The sequence below is a fragment of the Musca domestica genome, unplaced genomic scaffold (assembly GCF_030504385.1).
Source record: "Musca domestica strain aabys unplaced genomic scaffold, Musca_domestica.polishedcontigs.V.1.1 33, whole genome shotgun sequence".
NCBI classification, from domain to species: domain Eukaryota; kingdom Metazoa; phylum Arthropoda; class Insecta; order Diptera; family Muscidae; genus Musca; species Musca domestica.
This window is the reverse complement of record NW_026712312.1, coordinates 4,460,731-4,488,643: the sequence shown is the minus strand read 5'-3', so window position 1 is coordinate 4,488,643 and position 27,913 is coordinate 4,460,731. Positions and strand designations below refer to the sequence as shown.

Here is a 27,913-nt window from a genome sequence, read left to right as displayed (position 1 = left end):
CCTACAAATTTTTCCCAAAATTTGAATTTCTCCTGATCTTATTTTAGTAGACTCTCATTTAAGGACATCTGGTATCTCTCATAATATTATTTCATATTAACAGGAATTTTGTATGGCTCTAAAATTCGTTTAGTACTAGCATAATACATTTTTCAAATTTTTTAAAAAGCTAATTTTCTCTTCCTTGAACCACTGTGCAATGGACACCTTGCCCTTTTCTTTTTTGGTGTAAAATAGCTTTCTATTGTATTTTTTTGTTTACTTTCACTTGTTTTTCGTTTATTCTTCGTTTTTTAGGTTTTATTAGTTTTCTTTTTTTTTTCTTCTTTGCAGTCTTATCTAAATTGATTCATTTCCAGGTCGTCAGTTTTGTTTGTGTGAACAACCGGTTTAGCAATTTCGTCATCATCATCCACAACACCATTGTCCTTGTTCCACCTCTTTGTTCCCCATACATCGATGTCCTTGTGAAAACCGGCCATTATGACATCCCTACTGGTGGTGGCAGCTGCCGAAGCTCTGTGGTATTGGGACCTCCTCAGCGAGGAGTAGTCATTTATAATCGGTCATCATAAGGCATGTGGGCTGCGATAGCCCAACGACGACTCCGAATGATGATTTAGGGCCAGCTCTGATTCCAGAACCTGATGCTGAGGCGGTGTGGTATTGTAGACCACCTTCATTAGAGCTGTGGCAGGTTTGCTTGCCTCATCCCGAGCTTCGATTGTATCGTAAGAGCCTTTGGTATTGTTGGCGATTCTGCTACAGTAGGAGATGTGCTGGGTGTTGGCCGGTTTTCTTTTGGTGCGCCATTTGAATTTCTCCGCCAGAGAATTTAGGGTCTTCGAGGAACGATCTTTGTGGTATTGATGGGCTGGCTTCATTAGCTCCACCCTCGGCATGGATTGTACAACAAAGGCGTCATCATTGCGCCTCGTTATGATGCGTGAAAGCTTGAGTCTGGAACGACTTGGTCTTTCTATACTCAGCTCGGCTATGGAGTTCATGGGCTGTATGGGTTGGGTGGCCACCATTGTGGCGGCCATAATGTGGGGACCCATGGGTTTGGAATACAGCTCGGTTTCATGCATGTTGGAGTTGCGTTTCTTGTCTTCACGCCATAATTGAACATTGGCCTGCGACGTTGAGTCGATGGAGATGCATTCGTCGGCACCCCTTGATCTCTGGCGGCGCATAGCTTTGAGGCGACAATTACCACCTGCCGAACCAGAGTTACCTATATCACATTCCATGAGAGAGTTGGCATCACCCACCGATGATAGCTGGGATATTTGGGTCTGCAGCATGCGATGCCCTGGACCTGGAGTATTTGTGGCCAAAGTGGACTGGGAACCCATGGACATGCAACGTCCTCGATACTGCGAGTTGCGTGCCGTACTGCAATGATGTGTTCCCTTCAAGGTTGAGTTGGCACTATCTGTTCCAGCACCCCGCGAACCATTGAGGGCAGCATTTCCCCCACTGCCTATTGCCGCACCTCCACTTCCGCTGTTAATTGTCGTCGTTGTTGTTGTCGTCCTTATGCTATCCTGTAGAGAAAGATGATGGCTTGGGTCACGATATTGCAATTGGACAACTCGATAAGAGCTATAGTGCTCAAGAGCATTATTATTCACCGTGGTATGATGCAGGCGCAGTGAGCCATTGCCGTGCCGAAGCAGTGCACTGTAGTTGTGATTTTGTGTCTGGTTTTTGCCGCCCGAGAAGAATTGGCGAGCCAGTGTGACCTGCAAGTGAGATAAGGAAAACGAAAAGCAAAACAAGGCAAAAACAGAAGAAGAAGGCAAAGAAGCATACAAATACAACAACCATTTCAAGTAAATTGTAAAATTTGCCCACAGAAATGATGATATGAAGAGAGGTTGGGTGGGTGGAGAGAGAGAGAGCGCGAAAATTCAAGGCAAAGTTTAGTTAAAGTTAGTGGTGTTTGCGGTTAACGGGTGGGTATGGAAACGGAAATGTGAATAAATATTTTATGAAAAATTTAGAATTTTGTTATTGTTGTTGTGGTTATAAAAAGGTGAGTGGTAGTAGTAGTAGTGGTGGTGGAGGTGGTGGTAGTAGTCGAATAGATCATTTCCAATAGTAGGTGCACAGTTCAAGCCAGATTTGTTGTAGGAATAAAGATGAAGAAAAAGAAAAGAAATGAAAAAAGAAAACAAGACAAGAAAATTGTTGAGTTAGTGAGATACGAGCTTGGTGTCTGATTACGAGCCGATGGTGTTGTACCTTGAATGCTTCACGGAATTTATGGCTCATAATATTGTAGAGCAGCGGATTAATGCAGGTGGACAAAAAGTACAGCACTCCCGATGTATAATCCAAAATGTGAAATATATTATTGAAAACTTCCGACTGTATGCCAGATGTTGAGCCGTACACAGCCATCAGACGTTGGGCATGAAATGGCGCCCAGCACAGGAAAAAGGCCACTGCAACAGCAACTGTAAAGGGAAGAAAAGAGAAGAGATTATTAGCATTACTGTGAAAGTTTTAAGGGGGATATTACTCTAAAGTGGATTATTTTTTGCATAATGAGAATGAGCAGGATGATGATGATGGATATTATATTTTTCAAGGTAGTTTAAATAATTGAATGTGTCACAGACACAGCTGGGAATAATTGTGAATTATGCGAATATATAAAGCAGTTACCACCCCAGGAGAAAAGGTTGCCTGGTTGTGGCATTAGAGACCAGCAAAAAAAAAGGAATTAAGTTCTTTAAAAGAGGGAGATTTATTTTATCTACAACCAAGAAACCAGTAAGGAAAGGTTAAAAGTCGGGCGAGGATTTAGAGTAGAGCTCCAGAAACAAACAAATTAATATTGGGAATTCATGTGAAATAATTCATATCAAATATGAACCTTATTTGAATGCGTATCATGGCAGTCACAATTTGGGAATTATATCCAACTCTGAATTGATTTTCAACAAATTTGATGGAGGCTTTTGTACCTTTAGTACCAAATAACATTGAGGTATACTTCATGACCGAGCGGACCGAGTTTCGCCAAATAGAAAACATCGGTTGAATATGAAACAAATAAAAAGGCCGGGCCGAACTTTTACTACCCTCCACCATATGGTATCAATTTGGCAATTTCCAAAAAAAAAAGAATGTAAAAATAAAATAAAATCCGTTAAAAATTCTGTTAACATCCTAAAAATACCGAATGCCTATAAGACGACCTGCACAGACAATTATCTGGCATGGGCTGTAGTATCCATTACGATTTTCACATGCGAAATTTGAATCAATCCCGGTAAATAATGTTGCTAAAATCATCAAAATACCGAATATCGAGGGGTACGGTATATGGGTGCTATACCAAGACGTTGACCTACATGGCCCGTTTTCTGTTTTTTTTCAAATACCATATTTGGAACGATTCCATTAAATAATGTCGCTAAAATCGTCAAAATACCGAATGTCGGTGGGTACCGTTATATGGGGGCTATATGAAGACGTGGACCTACATAGCTCATTTTTTGTCTTAGGATGTAGTATCCACTACGAACCAAATTTGAAACAATTCCGGTAATTAATGTCGATAAAATCATCAAAATACCGAATTTTGGGAGGTACCGTTATATGGGGGCTATATGATAACTTTGACCTACATGGCCCATTTACGAACTTTGCCTACTGGCAAAATATACATGTGTGCAAAATTTTAGCCTTCTTTCTCAATTTGTTCGAAAGATTACAACAGACAGACAGACACACAGACAAACAACGGACATGGCATCTTAGAATTTTACGCTGATCAAGAATATATATACTTTGTTGGGTCTGACTTGAGTATTTGGAGGAGTTACAAACGGAATGACAAAATTAATATACCCTCCATAGTATGGTGGAGGGTATAAAAATCGATCCAAATTGGTCTGATTTTGCATATATGGTGAAGAATAGCCGTAAAATCGGATGAAGATGTATATCAAAGCTATATAAAAATCTGAAACGATCTCGATAAAATTTGGCAGACGTTTTTTTTAGCTTTATCTGGTGTTCGGTATTAAAGTGGAGTTGCTAAAGTGGAGTTGCTATTTAAGGATTTTAACACCAAATCGAATGAAACATATATATGGGAGCTATAGCTATATCTGAATCGAATGCCACCAACATTTGAAATACTTGCTTCTAGGTTGTATTCCAACGGAAGTGCCAAAGATCAGGCCATTCAGGCTGATTTTAGACATTTGGTGGCACAATAAACGTCAAATCGGACAAAGATATATATGGGAGCTATATCCAAATTCGATCCGATCTCGATAAATTTTGACAGGGGAATATTTGAGCTTCATAAGTTATCTGGCATCAAATATCATTCTGGCGGAGTGGATATTACGCATGAGAGGGACTTAACAATAAAATCGGAAGGAAGATATATATGGGAGCTATAGCTAAATTTGATTTTCACCAAATTTGATGTACTTGCTTCTAGACTGAATTCGGTCGGATGTACAATTTGGACTGACATTGGCCATTTTGTGCACAATTAACTCAAAATCGGTTGAGGATATATGTATGGGAACTATATCCAAATCTGAACCGATCTCTGTAAAATTTGACAGTGGTATTTTTGAGCTCCATAAGTTATCTGGTACCAAATGTCATTCTTGCGAAGTGCATATTACTCATGTGAGGGACATAAAACTCCAAATTAGATAAAACATATATATGGGAGCTATGGCTATATCTGAACCGATTTCCTCCAAATTTGAAGTACTTGTTTTTAGGCTATATTCTGTCCGATGTGCTGAATCACATCTTATTTGGACGAATATTAAATATTTGGCGCATAATAAAATTTAAATCGAATGAAGATATATATGGGAGCTATATTTAAATTTCGACAGATTATCACCAACTTCAATAGGATTCGTCCTTGGACCAAACAACTGATTTGTGGAAAGTTTCATTTCCATCAGACAATAAATGTGACCTGTATTTTGTTTACAAAAATACATGGACAGTCGGAAAGACGAACAGACATGCTTAAATGAACTCAGAATGCGAATCCATGCAGATCATCAAAAGGAACTATAGGTCTATCTCGTTTCCTTCTCCATATTACAAACAAATGCACAACAACATAACACCCTGACCACAGTGTGGTGTAGGGTATAAAAAAATAAGTTGTTTGACAGTCATTGCATTAAAAATGATGGAGGTTAGAAGAAAATGAGAGTCATGATTATCAAAAGTGACTTATCAATAGCGTGCCTATTTTTATATATAAACTGCTGCTTGGGCAGAGAGTGTGCGTGAAGTGCCATCTACATCACTTCACATTTTACAGTGGTTCCGTAATTGCATCGAACTGACCATTCAATGCTTATTCGCTTTGCTAAGTAGACCTGCGATCGTCTTGCAGAAGAAACCGATTTTGCCAAAAATACATCTTTCCAGAAAAAGTTCATATGATACAATGGCAGGATATATAAACCAGTAAAAGAACATTAAGTCCGGTCGGGCAGAACTTTTTTATATAAAAGTATCTGAATTCCAACGTGTTCCACTTTAACTACAAATACCAGCAAGACCGTTTGGAAATTGCTGATAAACTTTCCAAAAAAAAAAAAAAAAAAACACAAAGTGGCCGAGGCCGTGGTATGGGGGCCATACCAAAACGGGAACCTCTATAGACAATTTTATAATTCAAGGATTGTGATCTACCAAAACGTCCTTAATACCAAATTTGAAACAATTTCATTCGTAAATGTGAATAGGATTATCAAAATACCGATTATCAGTGGGTATCGGTATATGTGCGCTATAGGAAAACGTGGAACAAAATATTCAATATTCTGCCACCTGAGCTAGAAATCAGTATGAACTATAAATTCCAATTTTTTAGACAAATCCGTGGGAAAATGTGGCAACAATCATCAAAATACCGAATATCGGGAGATACCGTTACATGGGGGCTATACAAAAACGTGGAACTACACATACCATGTTTCGCCACCGAAGCTAGAAACCATTATGAACTACAAATACCAATTTTTTGATAAATCCATGGGAAAGTTTATAACCACCGTTATGTGGGGTGTTATACAAAAACGTGGACCTGTATATTCAATGTTTCGCCACCAATACCAATATATACCAACCATCCGAAACATAATAAAAATTGTTCTACCACATTTTGAAGCCCTACATCAAATAATGTGGGTTGTATTGTGATGACAACAGACAGACGGACAGACAGACATTATGGGGTCTACGACGAATATTAATGGATGTTACAAATTGAATGACAATGTAAATATACCCTCTCTTTTCAAGGTGGAGGTTGTAAAAAGCTAAATTATGACTTTTGGGGCAAAAAAAAACCTCCACGTATACATTAGAAAGTCAGCGCACCCAAAACGAGTTACTGTTTGGTCCGGTTTATGGTTCTGAGGCATCATTGGGCCGTTTTTCTTTGAAAATAAACAAGGAATGGCCATCACCAGTGTTTGAAGCTCATTATTTCAGCGGCATTGTTAATGTGCACAAACATTGCGCCGATCGGTTAGGCTACTGTATGGTCAGTCGAGGTAGTCCCTTGAATGAAATTATTTTCAATTATTAACGGGAAGGACTTATAGACATTTATTCTGACATCCTATCCCCATTCAAAATTTGGTGAGCAAATTGAAAAAATCGCAGGTGATAAAAAAGACAAAAATTAAGAAAAAATATTCCTGGATAATATTTTTTCCCCGCAAGATACCATTCCGAATTAATGAGAATTGTGAAAAACTGTCCAGCTGTTCTTGACTTATAAGCAAAATAACTAAGATCTAATTTTACATATATATTGTACCTATTTTGCTACATATCCGATATCTTGGCTATTAGCATCACTGTAAGGTCACTTCTGATCGCCTTTTAATGTATTTGTGATTTGGCCGGGATCAAAAATATTCGCGGTTTAGTGGAAATTTTCGTATTTTTTGACATAAAGATTACTATCCAAATTGGATAGCTTCTGCCCAGTCCTGAACTCTAACTCCATGCAAATTTCCGCATCGATTGGTTAATAATTGTGGCCTATAGAGCAACTGCAAAATCATGAATATTTTACGAACATCTCCATAAACAAAAGGGTTCTATTTTGACCCTAACCCCACCTCCATTTTCAATTTGTGAGGACTGGACCATAATTGCGACCTGTAACCTGATTACAAATTAACATGAACAGACGGACGGACATATATAGCTAAATCGACTCAGCTCGGCGAGAGAGGAACATCGACATAATGGTCAATCGGAAACCATTATTTCAAGGTGTTATATAACTGTTGGCCCAATCCAACTTATAATACCCCCAACACATAGTGTTGTAGGGTATTAACATTAACTTCTTTGTAAATTACGAAAAAAATATCAAAAACAATACCCACCCCTCCAAGTCCACCGTATGGCATACAAATGTCCCTGGCTCAGGATTTAATTTCTATTTTTAGAAATAATGCTCATATTAACTTTAAGAACACTCAAAAGAATAAACATCACATATCGCCTTCTGTTTTATAAATTAAATCAAATGTTTTTTATTTTCTGCTTTTCACTTAAACCATAATTTCTTCTTCACGGTACAGCTTATTATCGCTATGGCAATCACAAGGATACCCAGCTAAATACAATGTATGAAAGAGAACACATTTTTTAAAAACACATAATCTTAAATACTCTGCTGGCTGAGCTTAGGCAGAATCCTAATTTTCGTTATAAAAGGACAATGATTTAATATAATTTGACAAACAAAGAAAATTGTCATAGTGATAAATACGCATATACATATATATGTGTATTTATCACTATGCACTATTTATATTCATGTACATATAAAACATAAGGAAAAGTCACATGTTTTAAACACTAGGAGATTACGTTTTGTTACTAGGGACATATTAATATTTCTAAAAATGTTGGACATGTACACGTACATTTATACATACTACTATAATTTGTTTGAGAAACTCCAGGAGAACACATTTATTCGAAATTCTCTTTCATGTAATAGAAGAAAAACATAGTGAAATAAAAACCAGTAAAGAATGTCTTAAAGTCGGGCGGGGCCGACCAAATTCCATCCCATTTGGACAAATATTAGGCGTTTGGTGCACAATAAAAGGTAAATCGGACGAGGTTATATGTGGAAGATATGTCCAAATCCGAACCGATCTCGATAAAATTTAGCAAATATATTTCTGAGCTGTATTTGATATATTTCCCCAAATATTGTTTTTACAGAGTGTATACTACGGCTGCGGAGGACTAAAATAACAAATCGCATGAGCAATATATATGGGAGCTAAAGCTATATCTGAGCTGATTTCGATCAAATTTGGCATACTTATTTTCAGGCCATGGAATGGAATTTTGTACATACAACCGAATAGTATGTACAAAATTCCATACTATTCGGACTGATATTACACGTTTGGTGCACAATAAAAGGCAAATCGGATGAATATATATATGGGAGCTATATCTAATTTTTTATCGATTATCTCCAATTTCAATAGGGTTCGTCCTTGGGCCAAACAAATGATTTGTGCAACATTTCATTTTAATCGGATAATAAATGCGAACTGTTCTTTGTTCACAAAAATACATGGACAGGCGGATAGACGGACAGACGGACGGACATGCATAAATCGACTCAGAATGTGATTCAGATCATCAGAAGGAACTATGGGTCTATCTCGATGCTCTTTGCCTGTTACAAACAAATGCACAAAGACATAATACCCTGACCACCTTGTGGTGTAGGGTATAAAAATGTCGGAAATAGAATCAAATTTTAGAATAAGTTTAGATTTGTTCTAATTGGTCACCTTTGGCACGAATTATGGCTTTCAAACGGTCAATAAAACCATCACACGCAGCTCTGCGATATTTTGGCCCATGCCCAACGAAGAGCTTGCTTTCCAAATTACTCGAGATACAATAGTCCAACGGATTGGTATCCGGAGATTTTGGTGGCCATTTTGCGCTAGAAATGAAGCCAGGCATGCCATTTTGTAGTGCTGAGTCCTGATGGAATGTCCAAGACTTTAATACACCCTCCAGAATATTTTCGCGATAATATTTGGCGTTTATTCTGATGCCACGGCCGATAAATACAAGCGGAGAGCGACCATCGGCTGTTATGGCGACCCACACCATCTCCATGGCCGGCGTTTGAGTTCTGGTGGCCAACCAACCGAAGGAGCACAATTTCAGCTAACCTCTTTGGCACGTAAACACGATCATTTGCTTGTTTACAAACAGCTGGACAACGAATGTTTTCTCATCGGAGAAAATCAAATTCGGCAGTTCACCACTTTCGGCCTAGCGAAGCAACTCTTTAGCTCTTTTGAGTCTATTTTCTTTCTGTTGCGGTGTAAGTTCTTGCAACTTTTGCTCATTTTTCAATATTTGCCAAATGGAATATTGCGATATGTTTAGCTCATGAGCCATTTTTCAGTCACTGCAACGCGGGTTTCGATCAAGTCGCTTCTTTACTTTTCGAACCATTTCTGCTGATGTTGCTGTTTTCTTGTGTCCACTTCCTTGAAGTTGGGCTACACTGCCAGTATCACGGTAACGAGCGAGGTTACGAGACACAAAAGATTTATTCACATTTGGAGTGCTCTAACGATAGCCAGTTGTGGTTTTCCAGCCAAATATAAAGAAATCACACTATCACGATTGAATTCCATCAGGAATAACTTTTTTTCCGGAAATTTCTCACCAAAATGCTTTTGCACGCTTGTAAATAATATAATGAGCTGTCACTGGAATAATTTTAACAGCTGTCGGACGAGTGGCTTTGAAATGAGAGTAGTCTGAAATTGATTGCAGTTTTTTTATCTCACCTTGTTTGTATGTATATATAAAACACACAGAAAAGTTACACAAGGAGATTTTTTACTAGGGACATACTAATATTTCGGAAAATTTTGGACATGTACACATACATTTATACATATGTGTGTATGCTACCATAATTTGTTTGAGAAACTCCAGGAGAAAACATTTATTCGAGCTTCTCTTTCAGATAATAGTATTTTTTTGATCCTCATAATTGTAGCTTTTATATTTTATGATGCATTAGGTAGTTTTCAAATAAAATTTCTGCTGAAAACTCATTAAAAATATATTTCATGTGTGCTGTATATGCAGAACATACCAATAAGAGTAGTAAACATTGTTTAACCATCGAAATTTGCAAAAGAAACTTATCTAAAAACCGAAATTGTTATTCGAAATTGCATTCCATTCAAGTGCCGATTTCACTTCGAAAGGAAAACTCTTCAAAAAAGTTTTTGAAATTTTAAATTGTTACGTCAATAACATGAAGCATTTCCGTTCTGCCTTTCTGTAAACTTTTTTTTTTTAAATAATATTATAGGAAACGTGTGTTTTTTCCTTGAGGCTTTATTTTTTTAACAAGTTTTACTCCCATTAGCTTATATAAACAAAAAGTGAAAAGGAAAACCCAACATGGTGTTTCCTTGGAGATTTGAGATTTGGCACTATGACATTTTTTGTTTCTTTTAAAGAATTTTCTTCCCATTTTTTTTGCACTGCGAAAAAACATACTTTTTGTTACAGTTTTTCTCTCTCCATTTCTCCTTCTTCGTCATAACTTAGTTGTTAAATTGCCTGTGAGTTCTTTACAGGTTTTTCTTTCTGTTTTTTTTTCTGTTGGCCATTGTTACGACTGTGAAAATGTTTTAGCTCATGACAGAATATAAATCTTAGGGATACTAGCACCAAAAAAAAGGTAGTATAATATGGGATAATTGCCGGATGATCCGCTGGCAAGAACTGAAGATTAACTTTTGTCCCATAACAATTTAAGGAAATTAGATTTCCTTCCATTTTCAAGGGATATGTAATTTGTGTCTCATGGCACATGATTTTTATTCGTCAAATGTTTGTTATGCTTTGTTAGTATCTTTAATGTAGTTATTCGGCAGTTGAATGCTCGGATCTCTTCAAATTCAGTGCCTTTGAAATGGAGTGATTTTTTTTTAATTGTGCCAATATAAATTATGAAGCATGTTGCGAAATAAACTGTAACTCATTGTCATTACAAAAACTTGGTTAATTTTTCAAAATTCCTTAAAGAAACACTTGGAAAACTTGTTTAGATAAAATAAGATATATACAAATTTCTGCTTTGCAGAGATATTAAATCTCTCCACTACATAATCAAGGATATACTAAGCTTGTCATTGGTCAAAAAAAAAAAAAAAAACGTGTCCACTTGCACATGTCCGACCCCCTATCCTCTTGGCCATCTATGGAAGTCATTCTACCTTCAGAAATGACTAAAGTTGATTGATAAAATTTAGGTCAAAAAGATTTTAAGTGTGTTAATATTAAATAATTTTCTAAACGTATGAGTGATATGACATATTTCATATCACTCATACGCAGAGTTGTCATACAATCGACCGGAGTCCAAGATAGATTTTTGCCAATCTAGTTTGATCGAACAAACTAGTTCCTTGTCTAGGTCCATAGACTTCGATCATTTGTATGAAAACCATGCGTATGAGTAATATGTAATTTATGTAATCACTCATACGTTTAGGAACTGGTGTACTAAAATATGAACTGGTTGGACACAAGTCTAATACATATCATCCACCAAACGTAGCATAGAATTTAAAGTAATGTTTGTCAGTCAATTTCAAAGGATGTTCCTGGGGCACCGTTACGGGTACTTTGGTATGAAAATCAAGGTTGGAAAATAAGTTTGATATGTGAAGGTGGTTTTAGAAATGTGTACTCATCATGCGAACCGTCCTAAATGGTATTAAATTTGGAACATTCTGGTTTAGGATGATGCTGATAAAGAAGTGGATTTGGAAATGTGTATAATAATTGTACGAAAAGTACTGAATGGTACTATGTTTGATATTAGGTGAAGGAATAATGATACAATTCTGAATCTGTGTTTGAGATTTGGCGGTTGTTTGGAAATACGTCCTATATTTGTACGCAAAGTACTAAGTGATACTAAATTTGGTATTAGGTGAAGGGATAGTGTTGAAATCGTGAAATTTTATTTTGCGATTACTGTTGGTGTTTTTTTGATTAAGATATGGATCGCTTTAGCAAATTAGTAATAAAATTATGCGAACAGTACTAAATGTTACTAAATTTTGTATTGAGTGAATGTATAGATCTGAAATCCCGAAATTTGACAATGAGTTCTCTGTTGGTATCTTTTGTTAAGATATGGAGGTGATTTTGGAAATAGTACGTACGAAAAGTGAGAATTCCAACCAACGCCGTTGGGTGAGGAAATATAGTTGAAATTACGAAATTTGATATTGATTTCAATGTTAGTTTTTAGGGCTTACAACATCGAAATAGTTTTGGACAGAAAAAATTGAATGTGGGTCCATTTTGCAATGGTTTCACTAATATCCATGAATGAGTTTTTGTTATATAGGTAAACATTTTCTAATATTCTTTAAGAAAAGGTAGATCTTGGAAAATGTTGAAAATGTTGTCCGTTCAAGCTGTATATATTTTCCGCATTTGTTAATTAGACGAAAATATAAGCATCTTAATATATCTATGCAACAATTTCCCACAGGACAATTTTCATGGTGCTCCCCGAAATGGGCTTTACAATTTTTCCTACCGTAGTTCTAATTTTGACCAGTTTTAAATATTTACTGTATAGGCCACAATTTTTGGTACTACAAGTCTTAAATAAATCATTTTAACTTTTAGATTTAATAATTTCGTTCAAATAAAAGTAGTATTTTTCACAAAAATTAAAAGTAAATAATATCCAAATATAGATTAATGAATTAATTTTTTTAGATTTAAAACGATACCTCATAATATTTGAAATCTTGAAAGTAGGGTTCAGTTACATCTTTCAACCGAATTCTCTGTTATTTTTTTCTTCTTGGGTAGAAACTCTACAAATCATATTATGAGTGTCTCATCTACAATATTGTAATGTGACCTTTGCGTTTTTAGTGAATTGAATCTTGAACATCGCATCTTTGGAATAGCCTCAACAATGGGGTACATCCAACATGTAAGTATATTAAAGTCCTTGTATCATTTTCGGGACAAATTAATGAGCAAAACACTTCCACGAAAAAATAGCCTTTCTAGCCATGTTGTTGGCTTATTTTTATTTTGTAATTCCTATTTGTATCAATTGTTATTCATGACACAATGAGTTATCAATAATTCATAGTTACTCCAAATATAACTACATAAATACACTTTTTTTTGGAAATATAATTAAGTTAATTTATCGTAATCTAATTATAATTCGATTTGTAGCAATGGTTCTCCATTACTTCACGGCTACACAAAAGAATACGTAATTTCTAATTACACAAGAAATATCAGTTATAATTTTCAATTATTATTAAATATATGCATGGAATTATTAGAGTCATAGTGGGTATGATTTAAAATTAGGAAAGTTAAAAATATAACAAGCTGACAGATGGCCACTACTTCGTATGCGGAATAAGGACTTCATGTTAAGTGCATTTATATGATGAGAATTTTTTTTTCACCACAAATATAATGTATATATTTTGGTCTTTAAAAAAGACCACAATTTATTAAGTTTGGTAAGCATTTCCAAAACAGCCTTCTCATATCAATCGTTTTTCTAGACTTCATTCTAGCTCTAAATTTCCATTTTACACAATACCTAATGGCACCAAATTTCGTGTCTTGTAGTACTTTCGGCACACTTTTCGTCAGAATTTCGAAAAATCTTTAAGCTTATCTATCCTACACAATATCAAAGACTCTCACTCCAAATTTCATAATTTTCCAGTTCCAGCTCAGACTTTCTTCCCCAAGTACCAAAGTTATTACTATTTAGTAATTTTGCACTTTTTAGTACGTATTACGCTAAAGGAAGACAGAAAACAAAACGATTTGAGCGAATTGCAAGCGAATATAAAATTTCTTTTGGATTTCTTCCACTTTTTGCATTCCAATTTCATTTGTTATTTTTTGCAAGTGTGTTTGTCAGATGGCAAGCTGTTGGAGGTCCATTAACTGTCTGTTTGTCGGATGGTCAATTAAGACCAGCTCTTCCACAGCTGGTCCATAAGAAGACCAGCTCTTCTACAGCTGGTCCATATGAAGACCAGCTCTTCCACAGCTGGTCTATGAAGGCCAGCTCTTCCACAGGTAGTCTATGAAGATCTGCTCTTCCACAGCTTGTCTATGAAGACCTGCTCTTCCACAGTTGGTCTATGGAGACCTGCTCTTCCACAGCTGTCTTGTGAAGATCAGCTCTTCCACAGTTGGTCTATGAGGACCAGCTCTTCCACAGCTGGTCTATGAGGACCAGCACTTTCACAGCTAGTCTGTGAAGACCAGTTCTTCCACAGCTGGTTTATGAAGACCAGCTTTTCCACAGCTTGTCTAAACCTAACTCGTCATCTTAACCCTATCCACCAGCAGAGACCTCAATACCAACATTTTAAATTTCCGAATCAATCCGTTCAACCGAAACAAAATTTTATCGAATTTAGTATCATTTAGTATACATACGTACAAATTTCCATTACTACAAATTCTAAATTTCAGGATTCCAACTCTATTTTTTCACCCAAAATTAAACTGTACCAAATTTAGTACCACATGAGTACAAATTTCCAAAACTGTCTGCAGGCCTCAGTCCTAGAATGCAAAAGTAATCATATTTCTAAATTTCAGGATTCCAACTCCATTCGTTTCTCCAAATGCAAATTGTACTAAATTTAGTACCTTTCAGTACTTTTTAGTACCGTTTAGTACTTTCTGTACCAAATTCGAATTGTACTAAATAAAGTACTTTTTAGTACTTTTCGTATACATGAGTACGCACTTCCAAAACTACATCCTTATATCAACCCTACTCCTCAACCTTAATTACAATTCCAAATTTCAAGTTTTGGAACAACTCTAGTTTAGCAAAAATTCTTCGATTTTTTTCGAAATTTTTTCCAGAGGTAGGTATTTTTACCCTGATTCCGGGAAACTTTTTTTCTTGGGGGACGGACCCCAGATTGCATATAGGTATCGTTTGGAGCTTGTGAAAATACCTATCCAACAAGTGTTCATATGATGGAGTAAGTGGTTCGGAAGTTATAGTCAAATTATCGATTTTTTGGACCCGGATTTTTTATAAAACCCCCAAAAAGTAAAAAAAGGCCCATTATAGGGGTCAATAAAATTAATGCCAAATTATAGTTGACACTCTTACCTTTCCAAACTGCTACAATTTGTGCTAATACCTTTACTAAGTTCAGAGATATGGGTCTTTCCATCCGGCTAACTTGATTTTAACCAGTTCATTAAAATTATGATTTCAATAAAAGAAGGTTTATTTCAAGTTTATAGCATTGGGTAATTGGATCCGGGTCAAGTCGGGGTCTTGAACCCGGACTTTTGGGTCAAAAATCTGAGGTCCCGTGTCCGTCCCCCAAGCAAAAAATAGTTTCCCGGAATCAGGGTAAATACCTACCACTGGAAAAAAATTCGAAACAATTGAAGAGTTTTTACTAAACTAGAGTTAAGCCCAAGTTTTTAGCTGTAATCGTTCACGTATTATGAAATGGTATCAAATGTAGTACATTTTAGTACTTTTCATATTCTTCTTGTGCGAATTTTCAAAAACCATTTGGTACATCTATCATACACTCCATCAGTGAACCTGGTTCCAAATGTCTAGCCCTAATACTTCCTGAAATACAAGGGCTACCATTTAGTACATTTTAATACTTTGCATACCGTTCTTGTACGAATTTCCAAAAACTCAGCCTTGTCTGACCTCTCCCGACTAAGAGTGACTCTCGTCCAAAAATTTCAAGATTCTAGCTTCAGCCGTTTCATTTTTGTTCATAATTCCAAAAATGACCCTTACATGTATTGTCAAGAGATTGATGAAATCAGCCAACATTTCTTAAATAAAATATTTGTTGTAAAAAATGTAAACCATTTTTTCATCTTTTTTATGCTGTCCTGATTGCATATAATATTTCTTTAAAAACAGATCCTCGTGCTTTGCAACAAATGCTGTGTTCTTTTTCTTTTTTGATTACTAAGTGATGACTACAAAATGCATTTTATATTTTTATGAGGAAAGTTTTCTTAGTAACATTTCCTTTATATACATACATATATACATATATGTTAAAGGAAAAATAAATTGCACATTGCCACTGTTCGACATTATTACAAAAAGACCCATAGTCTAGGGAAGTACATAAAATGTATGGAGCACCAGTGTCAGCAAATCACATAAAATCGAACATAAAAAAGGAGTTCCTTAAAAGCAACACTGGCTGGCTACATTCGCACATAAATGACTCTTAGGGGTCACACGTGTTGGATAGAAATGTGTGAAACACGCACACACACCCCAGCAGACACACTTTGATTTACACATAGTTCATTCGTTAGTTTTTTCTTTAGCTTCCTCCGTCGCATATGCGGCCTTAACAGGCACAACTAAAAAATGGATGACATCCTATTTTTTATTCAGTTTTCTCGTTTTACTTACTTAACATTCGTATAACCCGCGTCTGGGCACTGATGCCACGATTCACAACATAGTAACGCTGGGGCGCCGTCTGTAGTAAGCGGCTGCGTTTCAATTTGACACCAATCAAAACGTACAGCACACAGATGGCAGTCATGGGTCCACCGAAAAATATAAACCCCGACACGGCAAATACATGGGCGAAGAAGTCATTGTTTATCTGGAAATAGAATGGGGGGAGGGGGTGAGGGAAGTTGTGGTGATAAGGGGAGGGGTAGAAAAAATACGATTTCGGTTTGAATAAGTCTGTTTTAATAAAACCCGAACACATTGCAATTATGTTAAAGGACAACATGTGTAAAATATACATTAGGGAAGGAACGAGAAAAAAGTTGTTAAAATAAAGAATAAAAATTATAAATAAAAAACAAGTATAAAATAAAGTGTATATAATAGATAATAACGAAATAATAATATATAAATATTAAATTAAAAATAAAAATTATTATTAATAATAAATAAGAAATAAAGTAAATTATTAAAAACATAAAAAATAAAGGAAAATTAAATAAATAGAAAAAACAAAACAAACAAATAAAATAATAATAATAATAATAATAATAATAATAATAATAATAATAATATAATAATAATAATAATAATAATAATAATAATAATAATACTAATAATAATAATAATAATAATAATAATAATAATAATAATAATAATAATAATAATAATAATAATAATAATAATAATAATAATAATAATAATAATAATAATAATAATAATAATAATAATAATAATAATAATAATAATAATAATAATAATAATAATAATATAATAATAATAATAATAATAATAATAATAATAATACTAATAATAATAATAATAATAATAATAATAATAATAATAATAATAATAATAATAATAATAATATAATAATAATAATAATAATAATAATAATAATAATAATAATAATAATAATAATAATAATAATAATAATAATAATAATAATAGTAATAATAATAATAATAATAATAATAATAATAATAATAATAATAATAATAATAATAATAATAATAATAATAATAATAATAATAATGATAATAATAATAATAATAATAATAATAATAATAATAATAATAATAATAATAATAATAATAATAATAATAATAATAATAATAATAATAATAATAAAAAATTTCAGAAAAAAAATCTTACAAAAATGTAAAACATTTCATGCTCCACCACCCCAATGTACATCCACATTATTTGCCTTAAACACACATACACCAGTGTTGTCATTGTTGTTTCTAATTTCCATTGTTTGCTTGTTAGGTTGCCACAGTAGTTTACTTACCGAACATTCAGTCCCGCCATACGATTGTACAACGGAAAATTGCATCGCTTGTGGCATTGCCAGCACAAACGCGGTCAGCCAGATGGCAAATATAAATTTAACAGCCCGTGATAATTTCGACATGGTGTGCTGGCTGGAAAGAAAAGCAAAACAGAAGAGAAAAAAATGTGGATTTTAAATAAATATTAAATCCATGGTAAATGTAATTAAAACAATTGTTGAACAAACTATAGGTGGGGAGTTTTCCCCTCCAAATTTTGGTAATTTAATTTCGGGTTCAATCAATTACAATGTTGGCTTAGAAAATTTATAATTGTTTAATATTTTTTTTTGGAAACAAAAACGTTTGTTTATATTAAATATTTACTCGTGTGTTAAATAGGATTTAATTTATAAACAAATATTTAAGTGGGCGATTCGGAAATGTAATTTAAAAACTGAAAAATTAAAAAAAAAAAAAATAGAAAAGTAGAAAAGGTATTTTCCTGGAAGCCCTGTACAAGACCTATTAAAGGTCCTCTTTATAGAGAAGACTTGTAAAAAGTCTTCTGGATATGAAGACCTGTAAAAGGTAGGCTGGGTATAAAAGGCCTCTGAAATGTCTTCCCTGCATAGAAGACCTGTAAACTGACTTCTGAGTATAGAAAACATATAAAAGTTCTTCTGGGCATAGAAGACCTGTGAATGTTTTTCTGGGTAAAAAAGACCGGTAAAGATATTCTGGTTATAGAAGACCTGTAACAGGTCTTCTGGACATAGAAGACCTATAAAAAGTCTTTTGGGTGTAGAAGAACTTCAACAGGTCTTTTTGGAGGTCTGCAAAAGGTATACTTGGTATAGATCTGTACAGAAGATCCGTAAAGGGTCCCCTGGGTATAGGAAACATTTAAAAGGTCTTCTAGGTAAAGAAAACCTGTAAAAGGTCTTTTGGGTATAGAAAACCTGTAAAAGGTCTTCTGGGTATAGAAGACCTCTAAATGGTATTTCGGGTATTGAGGACAGATAAAAATTCTTCTAGGTATACCTACAGATCTTCTGTACAGATCTATACCTACTTGGTATAGATCTGTACAGAAGATCCGTAAAGGGTCCCCTGGGTATAGGAGACATTTAAAAGGTCTTCTAGGTAAAGAAAACCTGTAAAAGGTCTTTTGGGTATAGAAAACCTGTAAAAGGTCTTCTGGGTATAGAAGACCTCTAAATGGTATTTCGGGTATTGAGGACAGTTAAAAATTCTTCTAGGTATAGAAGACCTCTGAATGGTATTTCAGGTATAGAGGACAGTTAAAAATTGTTCTGCATATAGAAGACCGGTGAATGGCTTTGGGTATAGAATACCTGTAAAAGGTCGTCTTGGTATAAAAGTCCTGTTAATACTTCTGGATATAGAATAAGTGTAAAAGGTCTTCTCGGTATAGAATATCTGAAGACCTGTAACAGATTTTCTGTGTATAGAAAGTACTCTGGGTATAGAAGACCTGTAAAAGGTATTTTCTCTATACAAGATTGGTAAAATCTTATAGAACACCTGTAAATGGTCTTCTGGATATAGAAGGCCTGCAAATGGCCTTCTGGGTATAGAAGGTCTGCAAATGGCCTTCTGGGTATAGAAGACCCGTAAAAGTTCTTCTGCGAATAGAAGACTTGTAAATGGTCTTCTGGATATAGAAGGCCTGCAAATGGCCTTCTGGGTATAGAAGGTCTGCAAATGGCTTTCTGGGTATAGAAGACCGGTAAAAGTTCTTCTGCGAATAGAAGACTTGTAAAAGGTATTTTGGGTAAAAAAGACCTGTAAAAGGTCTTCTGCGTATAGAGAGTTTGTAAAAGGCCTTCTGGGTATAGCAGATCTGTAAATAGATATATTGGTATAGAAAAACCTGTAAAAGGTATTCTGAGTATAGAAAGCCTATAAAAGGTCTTCTGGGTATAGACGGTCTATAAAAGGTCTTCTGGTTATAGAAGACCTCTAAGTGGTATTTTGGGTATAGACACCACTAAAAGTTCTTCTGGGTATAGAAGACCTTTACAAGGTCTTCCGTTTATAGAAGAGCTGTAAAAAGTTTTCTGGGTAGAAGACCTGTACAAATTCTTCTCAGTTTAGAAGGCCTGCAAAAGGCCTCCTGTTTATGTAAAAAGTCTTCTAGGTATACAAGAGGTGTAAAGGTTTTCTTTGTTGCAGAACACCTATAAAAGTCTTCTGGGTATAGAAGGTATGTAAAAGATCTTCTGGATATAGAAGACCTTTAAACGGTCTTCTGACTATAAAAGACCTTTAAACGGTCTTGTGACTATAAAGTTCTACTCGGTATAGAAGACTTGTAGCAGTTCTTCTCGGTATAGAAGATATGTCTTATGGATATCCTGTAAAACGACTTCTAGGTATAAAAGACCTGTAGAGGTCTTCTAGGTGTAGAATACCGGTAAATAGCCTTTTGGATATAGAAGACTTATAAAAGGTCTGCTGGGTATAGAAGACCTGTAAGAGGTCCTCTGGGTATAGAAGGCCTGTAAAAGGTCCTCTCTCTATGGAAAATCGGTACAAGGTCTACTCTCTAAAGAAGATCTCTAAAGGATATTCGTTCAACGAAATACCTGTAAAAGGTCCCTTTTATTACCTAAGCCATATGGCTAGGGAGGATATATAATTTGATACCGTATCAAAGCGTGCCGTATCGAAATAACGGTTTTAGACCCTAGGTCTCTTTGGACCAAATGCGTTTCACAACATTTGGAGTCGATCTAATAATGTCCGTCCGACTTTGTTTCTGACTGATGGCTGATGCGCAAGACAATTCTCGAAGGAAGTAACCAATTTGATCCAATCTTGGTACATATTAATATTATTACAAAAACTTAGTTCGAGTTCGGAAATGGGAAATATGGGTTCACTTCTCCTGTACGCCTCACCAAAAGATGAGAATTTTCAAAGAAAATATTTGACGGCACGAAAAGAGGAAGGATCATACAATTTTGCTCTAACTTTGAAAATCCCAACATTTCTAATAGTGCTAGGTCAGGTTGCAAAATGGACAACATTGGTCCACTCGGCCAAGTACCTCCCTCACAAAGGGTCAACATTTTGAATAATTATAACTCTAATAAAATGTGACATAAGAGCTCAATTGTCTTCAAATTTCATACCGCACAATATTTTTATAAACCCAAGATCTGGTGTGAAGATGGAATATATCGGTTCATTCCTTCTGGTATCTATCCCACAAAGGGGTTAAAATTTTTGAATAGCCAAAACGATCATAAAATTCGAATAAACAATCGGTTCTCTTCATATTTCGCACATCTCAGTATTTCTATTAATAAAAAATCTGATGTGAATATAGGATATATCGGTCCATCCCTTCTGCTACCTGCCCCACAGTTTTGAGTTATTATAACTCTTATAAAATGTGACATAAAAGTTTGATTCTTTTCGAATGTCATATATCACAATATTTTTATAAACCCAGGATCTGGTGTAAAAATGGATTTTATTGTTATGTTATTATTATACCGGTCCCCCCCCCCCCTCTACAAAGGGGTCAAAATATAGAATATCCATGAAGCTCATACAACGTGAAATTAACATCCGATTCCATTCAGACTTGGTACATTTCAATACTTCTATCAATACAAGATTTGTTATAAATATGTAACGATCGGACCATTCCTTCAGAAACCTCTCCACAGAGATACTTTCTAACTTCTTATACGACAGTTTTTTAATGTTTTCTGCCTATAAATACAACTGAAAATGATTCTCTCCATGGAAAAGTAGTAAATGGGTATTTTCTCTATAGACGACTTTTACAATGTATTCTACCTCTCTCTCTTATGATGCTTTGTTTAATGGCTTCTGTACAGATAAAATCTGTATTCTCTTCTCTTAAATGTTTCTCCCTTCATAAATATTTTTTCCTGGAAACCCATTTCCATTTTTGTTTCCTTAAATTTTAAATATCTGCAGAACTTCTTTTAATTCTCTTCCTTTTTTAAAACTCTTGACCATATATTTTTATATTTTTTTATGCTCTTAAGCCTTTCCGCAAATTGTGAGCATAGCCTCATTAGTTATTGTCTATGGCGGCTTATTAGCAAAGTTTTTTCCTTTTCATAAATTGAAGTTTATTATTGCAGCTTATGGACGAAGTTTAATGAAATGTTGTGGGACTTTAGTTCTTTGAAGTTTGTGGGCATTTTGTTTTGTCGTTTTTTTCTTTTGCTTTTATAAGCCACACAAAACTTTAGTTAATCCCCTAATGGGACCATTGGACCGTATGGTGAATGTTCATTATGGCCAGTAAATATTACTAATACACAACATTGGATTATATGGCAGGGTTGGTTGTTTTTTTCTTTTTGGCTGGCAATCAGGCCAGCAAAAACACCCACACTCACACACTCGTATTCTTTCAGCCGTCAATGCTATTCAAATTTGGTAGACGCCCAATACTCTTTTTGTCCTTCGTGTGGGAGGTAAAGTAATTTCCTTTCCATTGCCATGGATGGAATTTTGGTTGGCATGGGTATTTCATTCAGTCTGCGCTCTGTAGTGCATGTGGAACATTGAAAAAAATTTTTTGAAGTCCTCTTCAATGTAATATTGATAGATGTTGCTCCGAAGCACCAAGTGTGCTACGAAATTTCTGTCGTAGAGAAAAAAAAAGGATTTGCATTATTTGACCATCAATGGAATTTATTGGCATTTTGCATTGGCAATTTTTGGCCATTTCCCCCTTTGGTTGAATGATTTCCGCACTGATGCAGAAGCTTTACAATATCGTCGTTGTTTGCTCATTCGTATTCAGAATTTCAAAAATTTGCAAGGGGATGCCAAAAGAGATTAAATGGAAATTCAAAAAAAGGTTATTTTTTGGAAATTTTGTGCGGTTAAGAGGTACTCATTTAAATACAAGGTGAGATGAAAAAACTGCAAACAACTTCAGACTGCTGTCATTTCTAAGCCACTCGTTCGACAGCTGTTAAATTAAAATAATTCCAGTGATAGCTCATTATATTGTTTACGAGCGCTCAGACCCATTTTGGTGTGAATTTTCCAGAAAAAGAAGTTATTCGTGATGGAATTGAAGCACGATAGTGTGATTTCTTGATATTTGGCTGGAAAACCACAAGTGGCTATCGTTAGAGCACTCCAGCATTTAAATGTGAATAAATCGTTTGTGTCTCGTACCGTCGGTCGTTACTGTGATACTGGTAGCGTAGCCCGACGTCAAGGAAGTGTACGGAAGAAAACAGTAAAATCAGCAAAAGAGGTACGAAAAGCAAAAAAACGACTTGATCGAAACCCGCGCCGCAGTGACTGAAAAATGGCTCGTGAGCTGAACATATCGCAATATTCCATTTGGCAAATATTGAAAAAGGAGCTCGGGATAAAGCCGTTGAAATTCCAAAAACTGCAAGAACTTACACCGCTACAGAAAGAAAATACACTCAAAAGGGCTAAAGAGTTGCTTCGGTTGGCCGAAAGTGGAGAACTGCCGAATTAGTTTTTCTCCGAAGAGAAAATATTCATTGTCCACCAGTTTGTAAACTAAGAAAATGATCGTGTTTACTTGCCAAAGAGGTCAGCTGAAAATGTGCACCTTCGGTTGAACACCAGAACTCAAGCGCCGGTCATGGTAATGGTGTGGTTCGCCATATCAGTCGATGGCCGCTCTCCGCTCGTATTAATGGACTGTGGCATCAGAATAAATGCCGGTTATTACAGCATAAATATTCTGGAGCCTTGGACACGCAAACATTTTGGCTTCAGACCTTGGACACTCCAACAGGACTCTGCACTGTCGCACTCAGCACGCGCCACCCAAGAATTGTTACAAAGCGAGGTTCCTCGCTTCATTTCCAGCGCGAAATGGCCACCAAAATTTCCGGATATCAATCCGTTAGACTATTGTGTCTGGAGTATTTTGGAAAGCAAGGTTGGCATTAAAAAATACCAAAGTGTCGATCACATCAAGCAAGTGCTTCCCCGGGAATGGGCCAAAAAACCGCAGAGCAATGTTCGGTAGCGTGTGACGGTTTCATTGGCCATTTGAAGGCCATAATTTGTGCCAAAGTTGACAAAATTCGAACAAATGTAAACTTATTCTTAAATTTCATGTTATTTCCGACATTTTTTGCTTTCATTTAACAAAATTTAAAAAAAAAGGTAAAAATTATGGCGTTTGACTTTATTGCAGTTTTTTATCTAGATAATCTTAAAGAGTTGTGTCAATTTAGTTCATAGTTCTGTATACCAGTTCCTAAACGTATGACTCATACGTAGAGTTTTCAAGCAAACGACCGAAGTGCGCGGAAGTAGATAAAGAACTAGTTCCTTCGATCGAACAGGATTATCACAACTCTTCACCCCGTCGATTATATGAGAGCTCTGCGTATGAGTGATATGAAATATATAAAATTACTCATACGCTATGCATACAACCATTCAATTATTTGGAATCCGTTTAAAAATCTCAACATTTTTACATACTATATTTATAATGCCATTTTGTGAAATGCAATTTTCAAAATATTTTCCTCCCCTCAACTAGCTTTTCTCGGAAAATGTCACACATTGATTACATTTTTTCTCTAACTTACCGAAATGGATGACAAATTGCGATATACCGCTCCACTGTAAACGCTGTTATGGTCAAGACAGTCGCATTGGCAGCTGTCTCCGACAGAACACCTTCCATGACACACAGCACATCATCGAAGGGATATGAGTATGGATACCAGAGATTGTATAAATCTTGAGGCATACCTGAAAAAAGGAAGATAATAAAATTTGAATACGTAACTCGCAAAAAATAAGGAAATTATTCAGAACTCAATTTTGCAAGTCTCATGAAAATGCTAGAATTTCAACGAAAATAAGAAGGAGGAGTGGGGATTTACACTTTTTAAGGAGATACAATTACTCATCTCAAAAAAATATGGATTTTAACTTCAAGTTGGAAACGAAGTGAATTTGTCGACTAAAATATTTATAAAGAAAATCATGGAAAATAAGTAAAACAAGTTGAACTTTTAATATCCTCCGCTATTTTGCAACAAATTTGGCAATTAAAAAAAATAAATAAATCCGTTAAAAACTCTGTTAACTACCGAATGTAGCCATTTTTAAGGTCTATACGACGAAGTGAACCTATATATATTCTATATTCAAATGCGCAACTTAAAAAAAATATTCGGTGAATAGTGTAGCTAAAATCATTAAAATACCGAATATAAGGAGGTACCATTATATGGGGGCTATATCAAAATTTGGAACTGCACAGGTAATTTTTTAATATCCATTACGAACTTCAAATACCAAACTTGAAACATTTCCGGTGAAAAATGTAGCTTAAGTCACCGAGGTACCATTGTATGTTCTGCCACCGGTGCCAGAATCCATTATGAACTAAAAATACCAAATTTTAGACAAATCCGTAAAAAATGTGGGAAAATCATCGAAATACCGTATATCGGCAGGCACCGTTATATTGTGGCTATACCAAAACGTGAAGTGATATATCAACCATCCTAGACACAGTACAAATAGTTGTGCCAAATTTTGAAGGTCTACGTCAAATAATGTGGGCTGCATCGTGATTGCAACAGACGGAAATCGTTAAATCGACGCAGAATTTTATGATGATCATGAATATAAATATACTTTATGGGGTATATAACGAATATTTAGGGATGTTACAAACGGAATGACAAAGTTAATATAACTTCCTTTTCGAGGAGGAGGGTGTAAGAATAAATAGTTTGGAGCTTGAAATTATAATTTTTATTTGAGACTATTCGTACAAGAGACAATCATGGCGTATGATGCACATTTATTGCTGCCAGTAAATATTACGTATACTCAATGGTGGAATATTAGAATTCACTTTTATCAGTCATTTGCCGAATAACAGTTTATAAACAATGGTCCACATTTATTTCAATTTTCCGATTAAGATTTTGATCTTCTTGCATATTGCACTTACTGTACTACAATTTGGGGATAATTTTGGTTGACTATTTAAAACAAAGAGGTTGTTTTGGATTTATTTCCGTAAATTGGTTATAAATTCCCAATATTCTTCTAAATTCGTCTAAAAGAAGTCTAGGTACTAGGTGGTACTAAATTTGGTATTGGATCTTATACCCGTATGTTAACAGATTTTCTCCGAATCCGAAGTACTTGCTTCTAGACTGAATTCGGTTGGATGTACCAAAATTCATGACTTTTGGATTGATATTGGCCATTTGGTGCACAATTAATCCGAAATCGGTTGAAGATATATGGCAGCTATATCTAAATCTGATACGAGTATCACCAATTCTAATAGGGGTTATCCTTGGGCCAAACAAACATTGTTTGCAAAATTTCATCTGAATCGGATAATAAATGTGACCTACATTTTGTTCACAGGAATACATGGACGGACGGACGGACGAACTGACATGCATATATCGGCTCAGAAAGTGATTTTATGAGGATCCTCAAAAGTAGACCCATAGCTATATCGCTTCCTTCTTCATTTTACAAACAAATGCTTAAAGACATAGTACCCTTACCACTATGTGGTGTAGGGTATAAAAACATTCACAAAGTTGCTCAATATGGGTTGGAATTTTAAAATGCCCCCACTGAGCTGAAATGAATTAAAACCCCAATTTTTTGGTAAAATGCCGAAATTTTCATTTTCCAAGAATTAAAAATGACTCATTATCCTTCATCACACATGTCCTATTTCCGCGATTTCAACATGTCCATGCGTCCATGTGACATACTTTGGATTAAATATGTTAATCAACAGGTAACATTTTGCCTGACCTCCTTTCCATTTTGCCTGTCCTCTTTTTCGGCAAATTTTGAAAACACGCAACAATTAGATAATTAAAAACGTAAAAAAGACCTCCAAACTTTTAGGGTATTGGGTCACATGAAATGAAACCAACATTTTGGGGGTCATGATTAATTGCTGACAAATCGGTGAAATGCTGTTTTTTTGCCTCAATTAGATGTTGTCAGATCCGAGTGAAAGCTATCTTGACAGAGTACTAAGTGTAATTAGACGGAAGATAATGGATATGGAAGCCAGGACAAATGACAGCTGGTTAATGGCTCTATAATTGTTATAAATTGTAATGGAAATGAGGAGGACAGTAGGGGTTCTTTTCCTTTTTTCCAGAAAAACTGAAGTCATACAATTTGGAAGGCTTTAAAGGTATGATTTTTCTTCTTAAAGGATTTTTTTGTTTCGTTATTCCAACTTACCCGACAGTAATAAAATCAAATCCGACACAGCCAAATTGAAGAGATAAAAATTCGTTGCGGTATGCATTATCTTATTGCGTGATATCACAATGCACGTTATCAGATTGCCAAGGACACCGGCGATGAAAATCAGCGAATAGCACACCGTCAATGTGGTCAGCAGCGGCAGGGGAGCCCGTTCGGGCACAATATGTTCTCGCTGGATGGACGTTATTAGATTTGTCAAATTTTCCGCAGATATATTTAACATTTGGCTCATATTCTGTTGCAGCCATTCGCTGTTGAGCAGCAGAGCTTTGGGCGATGGCATTGCATCCCACTGCCAGTGCATGGAGGGCGAAACATCACCGGCAGCTGTTGGCAGATAGCTCAGCGATGAACTGAATGATGAGGTGGATATGGATGGAATGGCGGGCAGCTGTTGGGAGAATGCAGCTGAGGACGATGCGGCAGCCATATTTTGTAATTCATCGTTGGCATAGAGAATGGAATAACTTTGATTGCCGTCATTGTTCGATAGTAGCATTTCCATGTTTCGTTGGAAGATGAACAGCCGGCTGATTTTGTTGGCCAATTGTGTGGTGGTCACCACATCAGCTGTTGTTTATTGTTTTGTAACCTCAGAGTGGAAAATTGAAGGAAATTGTATTTTTTTGTGATTCGCTTGGGGTTGTTGGAATAGGGAAAGCCTTAAAGGCTTGTTTTCAATTTCCATTCATTGTTTGCCAGTGCAGATGGGCGAGGA

The 27,913-nt window shown here is 35.4% G+C and overlaps 1 protein-coding gene across 2 annotated transcripts; it reads right to left on the bottom strand.

Annotated features, from left to right (window-relative positions):
* Positions 1–218: 218 nt before the first annotated feature.
* On the bottom strand, positions 219–27,913 carry LOC101892848 (neuropeptide SIFamide receptor). Of its 2 annotated transcripts, XM_005182029.4 has the most exons (7): positions 27,169–27,913; positions 24,507–24,672; positions 17,910–18,042; positions 16,568–16,766; positions 2,251–2,465; positions 1,638–1,748; positions 219–1,550 (listed from the first exon to the last, which is right to left on the bottom strand). In XM_005182029.4, the coding sequence occupies exons 1-7, from the start codon at positions 27,698–27,700 to the stop codon at positions 570–572; spliced, it is 2,337 nt and encodes a 778-aa protein (XP_005182086.3). In that variant the 5' UTR covers positions 27,701–27,913; the 3' UTR covers positions 219–569. The 2 variants fall into 2 exon arrangements, with proteins under 2 accessions (XP_005182086.3, XP_011291901.2); XM_011293599.3 differs by having other exon boundaries at positions 219–1,748.

Coding starts and splice junctions, on each gene's coding strand:
- LOC101892848 (XM_011293599.3), bottom strand. CDS start 27,700: ATGGAAATGCTACTATCGAACAATGACGGCAATCAAAGTTATTCCATT. Junction 24,673..27,168: donor TTTGATTTTATTACTGTCGG/GTAAGTTGGAAT, acceptor TCCTTTTTTCAG/GTATGCCTCAAGATTTATAC. Junction 16,767..17,909: donor ATGGCGGGACTGAATGTTCG/GTAAGTAAACTA, acceptor TTCTATTTCCAG/ATAAACAATGACTTCTTCGC.